At 41.6% G+C, this 18,603-nt stretch overlaps 1 protein-coding gene across 3 annotated transcripts in view; it reads left to right on the top strand.

The window, feature by feature from the left end:
* The window catches only part of LOC139764697 (organic cation transporter protein-like), a 133,403-nt gene that overhangs the window by 103,034 nt on the left and 11,766 nt on the right, over positions 1-18,603 (top strand). For 2 of the 3 annotated variants that reach the window (XM_071691584.1, XM_071691583.1), the window contains exon 12: positions 7,729-7,877. In XM_071691584.1, the coding sequence (XP_071547685.1) occupies positions 7,729-7,877 (149 nt within the window). The remainder of the gene's footprint in view (positions 1-7,728; positions 7,878-18,603) is intronic. The other variant, XM_071691585.1, reaches the window with a different exon arrangement.

Genomic DNA, 18,603 nt, shown 5'->3' with positions numbered 1-18,603 from the left:
AATGTTTGTTTACCAGTGGTAAGATTATTCCGGGACTAAAATCTTAAAGGTAAGTTTATAATAAGGTTATCAACCGTATAAGATTTCAGTCCCTTAGAGGGGTGGAAGCTTAAAGCCCCCCTTTTGGTAAGAGAGCCTAGACTCAAAGGTTTAGGTTGAATGTGTGTGGATGTAACCAATATGAGAAAAAGGGAGAGATAGGTAGCATGTTTGAGCAAAGGAACCTAGATATTCTCTTTCTGAGAGACACAAATTCAAGGCTAAAGGGGAAGAATGACTTTAGAATGTTTTAGGGTAAGATCAGATGTTGGCATGAGGGGTAAGATCTAAGGCAGGGGTGCCACTGCTGCTGAGGCAGGTTATGGGAATGTGTGAAAGACTGTAGAGAATAAAAGTGGATGGCTAGAAAAGGATGATTATTAGTGCTTATGCACCTGGCCATGAAAAGAAAGATAATGAGAGGCAAGTGTCCTGGGAGCAGTCGAGTGAGTGTGTCTGCAGTGTCGATGTAAGAGACCGGGTCGTAGCGATGGGTGATTTAACTACGAGTTATGTGGCAGTTGAGGGTATAACTGGGGCATGGGTATTATGTAAGGTGAAAGGAAGTGGTGAACAGCTTGTGATGTGCTGGAAAATGACTGGTGATGGGAATACCAGGTTTTAAAAGAGGAATATACACAAGTATATGTATGTCTGTGGGAAAGATCAATTGAATACATTAACTGATTTTATACTAATTGATTGGTGCACGAAAAGACTCTCAGATATGAATGTGCTGAGTGGAACAGCTAGTCGGGTGTTTGATCGAAGCAAATTAGTGTCATTTGTAGCCTATTGCGTTCATTCCTTAATCTATCATAGCAATAGTCCAATTGGATCTAAGTTAAAGTACCCTAGATCTTTCATTGATAAATTCCTTAAGTTAGCAAAGAAATCATTTTAAAGAATTGAGCCCAAACCTCCCATTGACACCAAGAATCTTTTAGTTCTCCCTTTTAATAATAATTTCGCTTTACTTCCCATGTTGCTTAGATCCTTTAATGCAAATGTTGCCTTCAACAACAATAATACTATAAAGAATATCTTAACCAGGAATTCACCAGAAAATTCTCCGGATGCATCTATAAAGTGCTATGAGGAAATTGTGATGAATTTTATGTTGGACAGACTGGTAAGGATCTTTCTGTTAGACTTAAGCAACATAAATATAGTATAAACGGGACAAGAATCATTGTATTGACTGGAGTAATACCATCTCATTTATTAACTCTAACTCTATTACCATGAGAAATATCATTGAATCTTCTATTACTGAATACACAAAGAATTGTAGTCTTAATATTAGTGATGGTCTATACAAATTAGATAACTTTATTGTTGATAGAATTTGTAAAATAAGTTTATGAACGCTCGTTGTCTGTCTTGGACAATCGCATGTTTACCAAATGGCGTCCTAACTTCATCTCTGATGTATATCAACTGACTGTTATATTTCTCTCTTGTGTCTCCCCTGATGACGTGATCATTACCCGAAAATGCACTTGGGAACTTATCGTGTTTCACTTTCCCCGTGGACTCGTAGGAATATCTTGATCACGCGCAAAATTGTGATCCTTTCCAATATATATATATATATATATATATATATATATATATATATATATATATATATATATATATATATATATATATATATATATATAAATATATATATATATGTATTTGTTTACTAGAAAAAAGGGTGACTGTGTTGTTGACTGGTTGGTAAGGATATCTAGCGTATGTATGACTCATGGTGAGGTGCCTGAGGATTAGCGAAATGCTTGCACAGTGCCATTGTACAAAGGCAAAGGGGATAAAGGTGAGTGCTCAAATGACGGAGGTATAAGTTTGTTGAGTATTCCTGGGAATTTATATGGGAGGGTATTGATTGAGAGGGTGAAGGCATGTACAGAGCATCTGATTGGGGAAGAGCAGTGTGGTTTCAGAAGTGGTAGAGGATGTGTGGATCAGATGTTTGCTTTGAAGAATGCATGTGAGAAATACTTAGAAACGCAAATGGATTTGTATGTAGCATTTATGGATCTAGAGAAGGCATATGATAGAGTTGATAGAGAAGCTCTATGGAAGGTATTAAGAATATATGGTGTGGGCGGCAAGTTGTTAGAAGCAGTGAAAAGTTTTTATCGAGAATGTAAGGCATGTGTACGAGTGAGAAGAGAGGAAAGTGACTGGTTCTCAATGAATGTCGGTTTGCGGCAGGGGTATGTGATGTCTCCATGGTTGTTTAATTAGTTTATGGATGTGGTTGTTAGGGAGGTAAATGCGAGAGTTTTGGAAAGAGGGGCAAGTATGCAGTCTGTTGTGGATGAGAGAGCTTGGGAAGTGAGTCAGTTGTTGTTCGCTGATGATACAGCGCTGGTGGCTGATTCGGGTGAGAAACTGCAGAAGCTGATGACTGAGTTTGGTAAAGTGTGCGAAAGAAGAAATCTGAGAGTAAATGTGAATAAGAGCAAGGTTATTAGGTACAGTAGGGTTGAGGGACAAATTAATTGGGAGGTAAGTTTGAATGGAGAAAAACCGGAGGAAGTGAAGTGTTTTAGATATCTGGGAGTGGATTTGGCAGCGGATGGAACCATGGAAGCGGAAGTGAGTCACAGGGTTGGGGAGGGGGCAAAAGTTCTGAGAGCGTTGAAAAATGTGTGAAAGGCGAGAACATTATGTCGGAAAGCAAAAATGTGTATATTTGAAGGGATAGTAGTTCCTACAGTGTTATATGGTTACAAGGCGTGGGCTATAGACAGAGTTGTGTGGAGGAGGGTGGATGTATTGGAAATGAGATTTTTGAAAGACAATATGTGGTGTAAGGTGGTTTGATCGAGTAAGTAATGAAAGGGTTAGAGAGATGAGCGGTAATAAAAATAGTGTGATTGAGAGAGCAGAAGAGGGTGTTTTGAAATGGTTTGGTCACATGGAGAGAATGAATGAGGAAAGATTGACCAAGAGGATATATGTGCCAGAGGTGGAGGGAACGAGGAGAAGTGGGAGACCAAATTGGAGGTGGAAGGATGGAGAGCAAAAGATTTTGAGCGATCGGGGCCTGAACATGCAGGAGGGTGAAAGGTGTGCAAGGAGTAGAGTGAATTGGAATGATGTGGTATACTAGGGGTATACGTGCTGTCACTGGATTGAACCAGGGCATGTGAAGCGCCTGGGGTAAACCATGGAAAGTTCTGTGGGGCCTGGATGTGGAAAGGGAGCTGTGGTTTCGGTGCATTTCACATGACAGCCAGTGACTGAGTGTGAACGAATGTGGCCTTTGCTGTCTTTTCCTAGCACTACCTCTCGCGCATGCGAGGGGAAGGGAGTTATCATTTCATGTGTGGTGGGGTGGCGACGGGAATGAAAAAAGGCAGAAAGTATGAATTACGTACATGTGTATATATGTGTGGGTGGTTTGGGCCATTCTTTCGACTGTTTCTTTGCGCTACCTCGCTAACGCATTACCGGCGTGTCGTGCAAGGCGACTAAAGGGGACGGGAGCGGGGGGCTAGAAACTCTCCCCTCCCTGTATTTTAACTTTCTAAAATGGGAAACAGAAGAAAGAGTCACTCGGGGAGTGCTCATCCTCCTCGAAGGCTCAGATTGGGGTGTCTAAATGTGTGTGGATGTAACCAGAATGAAAAAAAAGGAGAGATAGGTGGTATGTTTGAGGAAAGGAACATGGATGTTTTGGCTATGAGTGAAACGAAGCTCAAGGGTAAATGGCAAGAGTGGTTTGGGAATATTTTGGGAGTAAAGTCAGGGGTTGGCGAGAGGACGAGAGCAAAGGAAGGGGTAGCACAGTTCCTGAAACAGGAGTTGTGGAAGTATGTGATAGAGTGTAAGCAAGTAAAATCTAGACTGATATGGGTAAAACTGAAAGTGGATGGAGAGAGATGGGGGTATTATTGGTGCCTATGTACCTGGGCATGAGAAGAAAGATCATGAGAGGCAAGTGTTTTGGGAGCAGCTGAGTGAGTGCGTTAGTAGCTTTGATGCACGAGACCGGGTTATAGTGATGGGTGATTTGAATGCAAAGGTAAGTAATGTGGCAGTTGAGGGAATAATAAGGTGTTCATTGCTGTAAATGAAAATGGTGAAGAGCTTGTAGATTTGTGTGCTGAAAAAGGGCTGATGATTGGGAATACCTGGTTTAAAAAGAGAGATTTACATAAGTATACATATGTAAGTAGGAAAGATGGCCAGAGTGCGTTATTGGATTACGTGTTAATTGGTAGGCGCGTGAAAGAGAGACTTTTGGATGTTAATATGCTGAGAGGTGCAACTAGAGGGATGCCTGATCATTATCTTGTGGAGGCGAAGGTGAAGATTTGTAGAGGTTTACAGAAAAGAAGAGAGAATGTTGGGGTGAGTAAGTGAGCTTGGGAAGGAGACTTGTTTGAGGAAGTACCAGAATGCAGAATGGAAAAAGGTGAGAGCAAAGGAAGTAAGGGGAGTGGGGGAGGAATGGGATGTATTGAGGCAAGCAGTGATGGCTTGCGCAAAAGATGCTTGTGGCATGAGAAGCTTGGGAGGAGGCAGATTAGAAAGGTTAGTGAGTGGTGGGATGAAGAAGTAACATTATTAGTGAAAGAGAAGAGAGAGACATTTGGACGATTTTTGCAGGGAAATAATGCAAATGAGTGGGATATGTATGAAAGAAAGAGGCAGGAGGTCAAGAGAAAGGTGCAAGAGGTGAAAAAGAGGGCAAATGAGAGTTGGGGTGAGAGAGTATCATTAGATTATAGGGAGGATGAAAAGATGTTTTAGAAGGAGGTAAATATAGTGCGTAAGACAAGGGAACAAATGGGGACATCGGTGAAGGGGGTTAATGTAGAGGTAGTAACAAGTAGTGGTGATGTGAGAAGATGGAGTGAGAATTTTGAAGGTTTGTTGAATGTGTTAGGAGATAGAGTGGCAGATATAGGGTGTTTTGGTCGAGGTGGTGTGCAAAGTGAGAGGGTCAGGGAAAATGATTTGGTAAACAGAGAAGAGGTAGTGAAAGCTTTGCGGAAGATGAAAGTCGGCAAGGCAGCAGGTTTGGATGGTATTGCAGTGGAATTTTCTTTAAAAAAGGGGGTGACTGTATTGTTAACTGGTTGGTGAGGATATTCAATGTATGTATGACTCATGATGAAGTGCCTGAGGATTCGCGGAATGCTGAATGCATAGTGCCATTGTACAAAGGCAAAGGGGATAAAGGTGAGTGTTCACATTACAGAGGTATAATTCTGTTGAGTATTCCTGGGAAGCAGCATGGGAGGGTATTGATTGATAGGGTAAAGACATGCACAGAGCATCAGATTGGAGAAGAGCAGTGTGGTTTCAGAAGTAGTAGAGGATGTGTGGATCAGGTGTTTGCTTTGAAGAATGTATGTGAGAAATACTTAGAAAAGCAAATGGATTTGTATGTAGCATTTATGGATCTGGAGAAGGCATATGATAGAGTTGATAGAGATGCTCTGTGGAAGGTATTAAGACTATATGGTGTAGGGGCAAATTGCTAGAAGCAGTGAAATGTTTTTATCGAATGCAAATCATGTGTACGAGTTGGAAGACAGGAAAGTGATTAGTTCCCAGTGAATGTTGGTTTGCGGCAGGGGTGTGCGATGTATCCATGGTTGTTCAATTTGTTTATGGATGGGGTTGTAAGGAAGGAGAATGCACGAGTTTTGGGGAGTTGGGCAAGTATTCAGTCTTTTGTGGATGAGAGGGCTTGGGAAGTGAGTCAGTTGTTGTTCGCTGATGATATAGAGCTGGTGGCTGATTTGGATGAGAAACTTCTGAAGCTGGTCGCTGAGTTTGGTAAAGTCTGTGAAAGAAGAAAGCCGAGTGTAAATATGAATAAGAGCAAGGTTATTAGGTACAATAGGGTTGAGAGACAGGTCAATTTGGAGGTAAGTTTGAAAGGAGAAAAACTTGAGGAGGTGAAGCGTTTTAGATATCTGGGAGTGGATTTGGCAGCGGATGGAAACATGGAAGCGGAAGTGAGTCACAGAGAGGGGGAGGGGGCGAAAGTTCTGGGAGCTTTGAAAAATGTGTGGAAGGCGAGATCAATATCTCGGAAAGCAAAAATGGGTATGTTTGAAGGAATAGTGGTTCCAACAATGTTATATGGTTCAGAGGCGTGGGCTATAGATTGGGTTGTGCGGAGGATGGTGGATGTGTTGGAAATGAGATGTTTGAGGACAATATGTTTTGTGCGGTTGTTTGAGTAGGTAGTGAAAGGGTAAGAGAGATGTGTGGTAATGAAAAGAATGTGGTTGAGATAGCAGAAGAGGGTGTATTGAAATGGTTTGCGCACATGGAGAGAATGAGTGAGGAAATATTGACAAAGATGATATAAGTGTCAGAGGTGGAAGTAACGAGAAGTGGGAGACCAAATTGGAGGTGGAAGGATGGAGTGAAAAAGATTTTGAGTGATCGGGGCCTGAACATGCAGGAGAGTGAAAGGCGTGCAAGAAATAGAGTGAATTGGAACGATGTGGTATACTGGGGTCGACTTGCTGTCAAACTGATTGAACCAGGGCATGTTTAGCGTCTGGGGTAAACCATGGAAAGTTTTGTGGGGCCTGGATGTGGAAAGGGAGCTGTGGTTTTGGTGCATTATACATGACAGCTAGAGACTGAGTGTAAACGAATATGTCCTTTGTTGTCTTTTCCTAGCGCTACCTCGGGCGTGGGTGCTGGTGGAGGGGGTTGTTATTTTATGTGTATCGGGGTGGCGACGAGAATGGAAAATGGCAACAAGTATGAATTATGTGCATGTGTATATACGTATATGTCTGTGTATTTATATATATGTATACGTTGAAATTTTCAGGTATACATATGTGCGTGTGTGGACGTGTATGTATATACATGTTTATGTGTGTGGGTTGGGCCATTCTTTCGTCTGTTTCTTTGCGTGATCAAGTATATTCGTATGAGTCCACGGGGAAAATGAAACACGATAGGTTCCCAAGTGCACTTTCGTGTAATAATCACATCATCAGGGGAGATACAAGAAAGAAATATAAGTTAGTTGATATAAAAGGAAGAGACATAGCTAGGTCACCATTTGGTATATACGTGATTGTCCAAGACATACAACGAGCGTATCATAAACTTATTTTTTGGACAAGAAGGTGAATTGTTTACAAATTCTATTAGCAATAAAGGCAACCAGTTTGTATAGACTTTCACTAATATTTAAATTATATTTCTTTGTGTATTTAATAAAAGAAGATTCAAAGGTATTTCTTGTGGTACTGGTGTTAGAGTCAATAACTGAGATGGCATTACTCCACTCAATACAATGATCATAGTTTTAACGTGATTAAAACAAGGCTTTTGATTCTTGTCCTGTTCCTATACTATATAGACTTAAGCAACATAGATATAGTATAAGAACAGGACAAGAATCTTCTTTCTTTATTCTCTTGTGAAGCAAGTTAACGCGAGTCTTATCAAATGTCACCTCTCTAACATATCTTGACCACAGCCTTCCATTATAGGATGATATTAATGAGAAAAATACTAATATGACCTTTCTATTAATGAGATAATGTCAGTAGACCGCCTTGTGTGGAAACATTTGAAATCATTAAGATTTTTAGAACATATAAACTATATCACAAGCTGTGTATTTAAGTGTCAGAAAGTTTCCATTGTATCATGATGTGTCTAACTATGAGGAACACCCAGCGCAACGTGTACAGCTCAGCCCCTTCCATGGTGTTCAGTGTAGCGTCACTGGTGGCAGCGGTCGTGACTTTTGGGTTGCCGGAGACAAGGGACGTTGGCCTGCCGGACACCATAACTCATGTGGAATCTCATTCTTTATCCCCTCGAAGGTAAGCAAGCAGGAACTAGTGGTGAGCCTTTTGAAGTGGCATAGCTAAGACTAAACGTACGATGATTCCCACTTTACGCCGTCAATTACCTTTATGTTGGTCCTTGAGCTCATGTGTATGAATTGAATCCCATTCAATTTCCAGGTCATGGTGTCCGATAGAAACAATATCACATGACTCACCGAGTTGCAAAGAATACAAACCAAAAATGTTCACTGCTTATTATACACCTTGAAGATCAGCTGCAAATAACAGATGTTCTTATATGTTTCATTTTGCATTTAACAAAATGTTCCAGAATTCTGTCCATACATTCATGGGAGGGGAAAATCAGAACGTTTTCACGAAACAATAATAAAGCTTCACTTGTGTTATCAGGCGCATTGGACGTGTACAACCAAATAGCAGATTATTATGGTAACACTGCCACTAGAGATGCCAGTCTCTTTCATAATCTATATTTCTCTGGAGATTAACACATCAGACTCTCTCCCGTTGTAAACTGATCCACATCTGGACTCACTTGCGGTCAATACAAAAACCTCATCTGGATTTGCCAGACCAAAACTGCTACTCGAGCATTACGTAGAAAGCCACAGTTGTGTTTAAGAAAGCATATGTCCATTAATTTTCATACCTCCTTTTTTTTTTAATAGTAGTGGCCGTCAGAATTAATTCTCCAGATAAACGGAGCTGGAAGATCAGTCAATAACAAATTATCAATAAACAATGATAGATTAAATGATATATAATGGATTAAAGAAAGGAACAGTAGCAAGTAGATGATACAACTTTTAAAACAAGTGAAGTGTGACAGGAATACATTTCAGACACTTTGATCCCTAACAGTTTCGATTATTTATGTATACTTTCGTATCATGATAGGTGTTATAGGCTGTACATTGTGTGAAAGCTATTATAACTTATCGTTCTTTTTCTTTCATACTATTCGCCATTTCCCGCATTAGTGAGGTAGCGTTAAGAACAGAGGACTGGGCCTTTGAGGGAATATCCTCACCTGGCACCCTTTTCTGTTCCTTCTTTTGGAAAATCAAAAAAAAAACAAAAAAAAAACAAGAGGGGAGGATTTCCAGCCCCCGCTCCCTCCCCTTTTATTCGCCTTCTACGACACGCAGGGAATACGTGGGAAGTATTCTTTCTCTCTTATCCCCAGGGATAATATATATATATATATATATATATATATATATATATATATATATATATATATATATATATATATATATTTTTTTTTTTATACTTTGTCGCTGTCTCCCGCGTTTGCGAGGTAGCGCAAGGAAACAGACGAAAGAAATGGCCCAACCCCCCCCATACACATGTATATACATACGTCCACACACGCAAATATACATACCTACACAGCTTTCCATGGTTTACCCCAGACGCTTCACATCCCTTGATTCAATCCACTGACAGCACGTCAACCCCGGTATACCACATCGCTCCAATTCACTCTATTCTTTGCCCTCCTTTCACCCTCCTGGATGTTCAGGCCCCGATCAAACAAAATCTTTTTCACTCCATCTTTCCACCTCCAATTTGGTCTCCCTCTTCTCCTCGTTCCCTCCACCTCCGACACATATATCCTCTTGGTCAATCTTTCCTCACTCATTCTCTCCATGTGCCCAAACCACTTCAAAACACCCTCTTCTGCTCTCTCAACCACGCTCTTTTTATTTCCACACATCTCTCTTACCATTACGTTACTTGATTGAGAGGGTGAAGGCATGTACAGAGCATCAGATTGGGGAAGAGCAGTGTGGTTTCAGAAGTGGTAGAGGATGTGTGGATCAGGTGTTTGCTTTGAAGAATGTATGTGAGAAATACTTAGAAAAGCAAATGGATTTGTATGTAACATTTATGGATCTGGAGAAGGCATATGATAGAGTTGATAGAGATGCTCTGTGGAAGGTATTAAGAATATATGGTGTGGGAGGCAAGTTGTTAGAAGCAGTGAAAAGTTTTTATCGAGGATGTAAGGCATGTGTACGTGTAGGAAGAGAGGAAAGTGATTGGTTCTCAGTGAATGAAGGTTTGCGGCAGGGGTGTGTGATGTCTCCATGGTTGTTTAATTTGTTTATGGATGGGGTTGTTAGGGAGGTGAATGCAAGAGTTTTGGAAAGAGGGGCAAGTATGAAGTCTGTTGGGGATGAGAGAGCTTGGGAAGTGAGTCAGTTGTTGTTCACTGATGATACAGCGCTGGTGGCTGATTCATGTGAGAAACTGCAGAAGCTGGTGACTGAGTTTGGTAAAGTGTGTGAAAGAAGAAAGTTAAGAGTAAATGTGAATAAGAGCAAGGTTATTAGGTACAGTAGGGTTGAGGGTCAAGTCAATTGGGAGGTGAGTTTGAATGGAGAAAAACTGGAGGAAGTGAAGTGTTTTAGATATCTGGGAGTGGATCTGGCAGCGGATGGAACCATGGAAGCGGAAGTGGATCATAGGGTGGGGGAGGGGGCGAAAATTCTGGGAGCCTTGAAGAATGTGTGGAAGTCGAGAACATTATCTCGGAAAGCAAAAATGGGTATGTTTGAAGGAATAGTGGTTCCAACAATGTTGTATGGTTGCGAGGCGTGGGCTATGGATAGAGTTGTGCGCAGGAGGATGGATGTGCTGGAAATGAGATGTTTGAGGACAATGTGTGGTGTGAGGTGGTTTGATCGAGTGAGTAACGTAAGGGTAAGAGAGATGTGTGGAAATAAAAAGAGCGTGGTTGAGAGAGCAGAAGAGGGTGTTTTGAAATGGTTCGGGCACATGGAGAGAATGAGTGAGGAAAGATTGACCAAGAGAATATATGTGTCGGAGGTGGAGGGAACGAGGAGAAGAGGGAGACCAAATTGGAGGTGGAAAGATGGAGTGAAAAAGATTTTGTGTGATCGGGGCCTGAACATGCAGGAGGGTGAAAGGAGGGCAAGGAATAGAGTGAATTGGAGCGATGTGGTATACCGGGGTTGACGTGCTGTCAGTGGATTGAATCAAGGCATGTGAAGCGACTGGGGTAAACCATGGAAAGCTGTGTAGGTATGTATATTTGCGTGTGTGGACGTATGTATATACATTTGTATGGGGGTGGGTTGGGCCATTTCTTTCGTCTGTTTCCTTGCGCTACCTCGCAAACGCGGGAGACAGCGGCAAAAAAAAAAAAAAAAAAAAATATATATATATATATATATATATATATATATATATATATATATATATATATATATATATATATATATATATATATATTTATGTATTTATCTATTTTGCTTTGTCGCTGTCTCCCGCGTTAGCGGGGTAGCGTAAGGAAACAGACGAATGAATGGCCCAACCCACCCACATACACATGTATATACATACACGTCCACACACGCAAATATACATACCTATACATCTCAATGTACACATATATATACACACACAGACATATACATATATACACATGTACATAATTCATACTGTCTGCCTTTATACATTCCCATCGCCACCTCGCAACACATGGAATAACAACCCCTCCCCACTCATGTGTGCGAGGTAGCGCTAGGAAAAGACAACAAAGGCCCCATTCGTTCACACTCAGTCTCTAGCTGTCATGTAATAATGCGCCGAAACCACAGCTCCTTTTCCACATCCAGGCCCCGCAGAACTTTCCATGGTTTACCCGAGACGCTTCACATGCCCTGGTTCAATCCATTGACAGCACGTCGACCCCGGTATACCACATCGTTCCAATTCACTCTGTTCCTTGCACGCCTTTCACTCTCCTGCATGTTCAGGCCCCGATCACTCAAAATCTTTTTCACTCCATCTTTCCACCTCCAATTCGGTCTCCCACTTCTCCTCGTTCCCTCCATCTCTGACACATATATCCTCTTGGTCAATCTTTCCTCACTCATTCTCTCCATGTGACCAAACATTTCAAAACACCCTCCTCTGCTTTCTCAACCACACTCTATTTATTTCCACACATCTCTCTAACTCTTACATTACTCACTCGATCAAACCACCTCACACCACATATTGTCCTCAAACATCTAATTTCCAGCACATCCACCCTCCTACGTACAACTCTATCCATAGCTCACGCCTCGCAGCCATACAACATTGTTGCAACCACTATTCCTTCAAAGATACCCATTTTTGCTTTCCGAGATACTGTTCTCGACTTCCAAACATTCTTCAAGGCTCCCAGAACTTTTGCCCCCTCCCCAACCCTATGAGTCACTTCCGCTTCCATGGTTCCACCCGCTGCCAGATCCACTCCCAGAAATCTAAAACACTTCACTTCCTCCAGCTTTTCTCCATTAAACTTACCTCCCAGTTGACTTGTCCCTCAACCCTACTGTACCTAATAACCTTGCTCTTATTCACATTTGCTCTTCACTTTCTTTTTTCACACTACCAAACTCAGTCACCAGCTTCTGCAGTTTCTCACATGAATCAGCCACCAGCGCTGTATCATCAGCTAACAACAACTGACTCACCTCCCAAACTCTCTCATCCACAACAGACTTCATACTTTCCCCTCTTTCCAAAACTCTTGCATTCACCTCCCTAACAACCCCATCCATAAACAAATTAAACAACCATGGAGACATCACACACCCCTGCCGCAAAGCAACATTCACAGAGAACCAATCACTTTCCTCTCTTCCTACGCGTACACATGCCTTACATCCTCGATAAAAACTTTTCACTGCTTCTAACTACTTGCCTCCCACACCATATATTCTTAATACCTTCCACAGAGCATCTCTATCAACTCTATCATATGCCTTCTCCAGATCCATAAATGCTACATACAAATCCATTTGCTTTTCTAAGTATTTCTCACATACATTCTTCAAAGCAAACACCTGATCCACACATCCTCTACCACTTCTGAAACCACACTGCTCTTCCCCAATCTGATGCTCTGTACATGCCTTCACCCTCACAATCAATACCCTCCCATATAATTTACCAGGAATACTCAACAAACTTATACCTCTGTAATTTGAGCACTCACTCTTATCCCCTTTGCCTTTGTACAATGGTACTATGCAAGCATTCCGCCAATAATCAGGCACCTCACCATGAGTCATACACACATTAAATAACCTTACCAACCAGTCAACAATACAGTCACCCCCTTTTTTAATAAATTCCACTGCAATACCATCCAAACCTGCTGCCTTGCCGGCTTTCATCTTCTGCGAAGCTTTTACTACCTCTTCTCTCTTTACCAAATCGTTTTCCCTAACCCTCTCACTTTGCACACCACCTCGACCAAAATACCCTATATCTGCCACTCTATCATCAAACACATTCAACAGACCTTCAAAATACTCACTCCATCTCCTTCTCACATCACCACTACTTGTTATCACCTCCACATTAGACCCCCTTCACTGAAGTTCCCATTTGCTCCCTTGTCTTCCGACTTTATTTACCTCCTTCCAGAACATCTTTTTATTCTCCCTAAAATTTAATGATACTCTCTCACCCCAAATCTCATTTGCCCTCTTTTTCACCTCTTGCACCTTTCTCTTGACCTCCTGCCTCTTTCTTTTATACATCTCCCACTCAATTGCATTTTTTCCCTACAAAAATCGTCCAAATGCCTCTCTCTTCTCTTTTACTAATAATCTTACTTCTTCATCCCACCATTCACTACCCTTTCTAATCAACCCACCTCCCACTCTTCTCATGCCACAAGCATCTTTTGCGCAAGCCATCATTGCTTCCCTAAATATATTCCATTCCTCCCCCACTCCCCTTACCTCCTTTGTTCTCACCTTTTTTGCATTATGTACTCAGTCTCTCTTCGTACTTCCTCACACAAGTCTCCTTCCCAAGCTCACTTACTCTCACCACTCTCTTCACCCCAAGATTCTCTCTTCTTTTCTGAAAACCCCTACAAATCTTCACCTTCGCCTCCACAAGATAATGATCAGACATCCCTCCACTTGCACCTCTCAGTACATTAACTTCCAAAAGTCTCTCTTTCGCACGCCTATCAATTAACACGTAATCCAATAACGCTCTCTGGCCATCTCTCCAACTTACATACGTATACTTGTGTATATCTCTCTTTTTAAACCAGGTATTCCCAATCACCAGTCCTTTTTCAGCACATAAATCTACAAGCTCTTCATCATTTCCATTTACAACACTGAACACACCATGTATATCAATTATTCCCTCAACTGCCACATTACTCACCTTTGCATTCAAATCACCCATCACTATAACCCGGTCTCGTGCATCAAAACCACTAACACACTCATTCAGCTGCTCCCAAAACACTTGCTTCTCATGATCTTTATTCTCATGCCCAGGTGAATATGCACCAATAATCACCTATATCTCTCCATCCACTTTCAGTTTTACCCATATTAATCTAGAATTTACTTTCTTACATTCTATCACATACTCCCACAACTCCTGTTTCAGGAGTAGTGCTACTCCTTCCCTTGCTCTTGTCCTCTCACTAACCCCTGACTTTACTCCCAAGACATTCCCAAACCACTCTTCCCCTTTACCCTTGAGTTTCGTTTCACTCAGAACCAAAACATCCAGGTTCCTTTCCTCAAACATACTACCTATCTCTCCTTTTTTCACATCTTGGTTACATCCACACACATTTAGACACCCCACTCTGAGCCTTCGAGGAGGATGAGCACTCCCCGCTTAACTCCTTCTTCGGTTTCCCCTTTCAGAAAGTTAATATACAAGGAGTGGAGGGTTATATATATATATATATATATATATATATATATATATATATATATATATATATATATATTTTTTTTTTTTTTTTTTTTGCTTTGTCGCTGTCTCCCGCGTTTGCGAGGTAGCGCAAGGAAACAGACGAAAGAAATGGCCCAACCCACCCCATACACATGTACATACATACGTCCACACACGCAAATATGCATATCTACACAGCTTTCCATGGTTTACCCCAGACGCTTCACATGCCCTGATTCAATCCACTGACAGCACGTCAACCCCGGTATACCACATCGCTCCAATTCACTCTATTCCCTGCCCTCCTTTCACCCTCCTGCATGTTCAGGCCCCGATCACACAAAATCTTTTTCACTCCATCTTTCCACCTACAAATTGGTCTCCCTCTTCTCCTCGTTCCCTCCACCTCCGACACATATATCCTCTTGGTCAATCTTTCCTCACTCATTCTCTCCATGTGCCCAAACCATTTCAAAACACCCTCTTCTGCTCTCTCAACCACGCTCTTTTTATTTCCACACATCTCTCTTACCCTTACGTTACTTACTCGATCAAACCACCTCACACCACACATTGTCCTCAAACATCTCATTTCCAGCACATCCATCCTCCTGCGCACCACTCTATCCATAGCCCATGCCTCGCAACCATACAACATTGTTGGAACCACTATTCCTTCAAACATACCCATTTTAGCTTTCCGAGATAATGTTCTCGACTTCCACACATTCTTCAAGGCTCCCAGAATTTTCGCCCCCTCCCGCACCCTATGATCCACTTCCGCTTCCATGGTTCCATCCGCTGCCAGATCCACTCCCAGATATCTAAAACACTTCACTTTCTCCAGTTTTTCTCCATTAAAACTCACCTCCCAATTGACTTGACCCTCAACCCTACTGTACCTAATAACCTTGCTCTTATTCACATTTACTCTTAACTTTCTTCTTTCACACACTTTACCAAACTCAGTCACCAGCTTCTGCAGTTTCTCAAATGAATCAGCCACCAGCGCTGTATCATCAGCGAACAACAACTGACTCACTTCCCAAGCTCTCTCATCCCCAACAGACTTCATACTTGCCCCTCTTTCCAAAACTCTTGCATTCACCTCCCTAACAACCCCATCCATAAACAAATTAAACAACCATGGAGACATCACACACCCCTGCCGTAAACCTACATTCACTGGGAACCAATCACTTTCCTCTCTTCCTACACGTACACATGCCTTACATCCTCGATAAAAACTTTTCACTGCTTCTAACAACTTGCCTCCCACACCATATATTCTTAATACCTTCCACGGAGCATCTCTATCAACTCTATCGTATGCCATCTCCAGATCCATGAATGCTACATACAAATCCATTTGCTTTTCTAAGTATTTCTCACATACATTCTTTAAAGCAAACACCTGATCCACACATCCTCTACCACTTCTGAAACCACACTGCTCTTCCCCAATCTGATGCTCTGTACATGCCTTCACCCTCTCAATCAATACCCTCCCATATAATTTACCAGGAATACTCAACAAACTTATACATCTGTAATTTGAGCACTCACTCTTATCCCCTTTGCCTTTGTACAATGGCACTATGCACGTATTCCGCCAATCCTCAGGCACCTCACCATGAGTCATACATACATTAAATAATCTTACCAACCAGTCAACAATACAGTCACCCCCTTTTTTAATAAATTCCAATGCAATACCATCCAAACCTGCTGCCTTGCCGGCTTTCATCTTCCGCAAAGCTTTTACTACCTCTTCTCTGTTTACCAAATCATTTTCCCTAACCCTCTCACTTTGCACACCACCTCGACCAAAACACCCTATATCTGCCACTCTATCATCAAACACATTCAACAAACCTTCAAAATACTCACTCCATCTCCTTCTCACATCACCACTACTTGTTATCACCCCATTTGCGCCCTTCACTGAAGTTCCCATTTGCTCCCTTGTCTTACGCACTTTATTTACCTCCTTCCAGAACATCTTTTTATTCTCCCGAAAATTTAATGATACTCTCTCACCCCAACTCTCATTTGCCCTTTTTTTCACCTCTTGCACCTTTCTCTTGACCTCCTGTCTCTTTCTTTTATACATCTCCCACTCAATTGCATTTTTTCCCTGCAAAAATCGTCCAAATCCCTCTCTCTTCTCTTTCACTAATACTCTTACTTCTTCATCCCACCACTCACTACCCTTTCTAATCAACCCATCTCCCACTCTTCTCATGCCACAAGCATCTTTTGCGCAATCCATCACTGATTCCCTAAATACATCCCATTCCTCCCCCACTCCCCTTACTTCCATTGTTCTCACCTTTTTCCATTCTGTACTCAGTCTCTCCTGGTACTTCCTCACACAAGTCTCCTTCCCAAGCTCACTTACTCTCACCACCCTCTTCACCCCAACATTCACTCTTCTTTTCTGAAAACCCATACAAATCTTCACCTTAGCCTCCACAAGATAATGATCAGACATCCCTCCAGTTGCACCTCTCAGCACATTAACATCCAAAAGTCTCTCTTTCGCGCGCCTGTCAATTAACACGTAATCCAATAACGCTCTCTGGCCATCTCTCCTACTTACATAAGTATACTTATGTATATCTCGCTTTTTAAACCAGGTATTCCCAATCATCAGTCCTTTTTCAGCACATAAATCTACAAGCTCTTCACCATTTCCATTTACAACACTGAACACCCCATGTATACCAATTATTCCCTCAACTGCCACATTACTCACCTTTGCATTCAAATCACCCATCACTATAACCCGGTCTCGTGCATCAAAACCACTAACACACTCATTCAGCTGCTCCCAAAACACTTGCCTCTCATGATCTTTCTTCTCATGCCCAGGTGCATATGCACCAATAATCACCCATCTCTCTCCATCAACTTTCAGTTTTACCCATATTAATCGAGAATTTACTTTCTTACATTCTATCACATACTCCCACAACTCCTGTTTCAGGAGTAGTGCTACTCCTTCCCTTGCTCTTGTCCTCTCACTAACCCCTGACTTTACTCCCAAGACATTCCCAAACCACTCTTCCCCTTTACCCTTGAGCTTCGTTTCACTCAGAGCCAAAACATCCAGGTTCCTTTCCTCAAACATACTACCTATATATATATATATATATATATATATATATATATATATATATATGCTACTACGTTTGTGAATCAAGAACCATTGCAACACAAACCTCGCCAGGTGGTAGAGTGTCCTGCAGTGTATCGAGACAGACTTCCCCAGAACCTTTTTTAAAGGGGAAGTAAATGTTTATAGTTGTGTTACTGGAGTGATAGTTTTCATACATGGTGCTTTGACAAGAAAATAGTGAAATTGGAAAAAATGCAGCTTAGACTTTGAAGCTTATTGATACAGTGGTTAAATTGATGAGAACTACTAGTGACGTTTGTGTAAATAAATTAAACATTTCCTTTTTCCATAGCCAGAGGTTGAACCATTATGTGACATTCATTCTTTCATTTCATTTCAAGCTAGAAGTTTCAGTTTTCTAAATTGTTTCTTACATTTTTCACATGTATATATATGTATGTGTGTGTGTGTGTATATGTGCGTGTGTGTGTGTATGTGTGTGTATGTGTATATATATATGTATATTATCCCTGGGGATAGGGGTGAAAGAATACTTCCCACGCATTCCTCGCGTGTCGTAGAAAGCGACTAGAGGGGACGGGAGCGGGGGGCCAAAAATCCTCCCCTCCTTGCATTTTTTTAACTTTCTAAAATGGGAAACAGAAGAAGGATTCACGCGGGGAGTGCTCATCCTCCTCGAAGGCTCAGATTGGGGTGCCTAAATGTGTGTGGATGTAACCAAGATGTGAAAAAAGGAGAGATAGGTAGTATGTTTGAGGAAAGGAACCTGGATGTTTTGGCTCTGAGTGAAACGAAGCTCAAGGGCATTTGGACGATTTTTGCAGGGAGAAAATGAAATTGAGTGGGAGACGT

Source organism: Panulirus ornatus, chromosome 50, assembly GCF_036320965.1.
Source record: "Panulirus ornatus isolate Po-2019 chromosome 50, ASM3632096v1, whole genome shotgun sequence".
NCBI classification, from domain to species: domain Eukaryota; kingdom Metazoa; phylum Arthropoda; class Malacostraca; order Decapoda; family Palinuridae; genus Panulirus; species Panulirus ornatus.
This window is presented reverse-complemented; position numbering and strand designations above follow the sequence as displayed.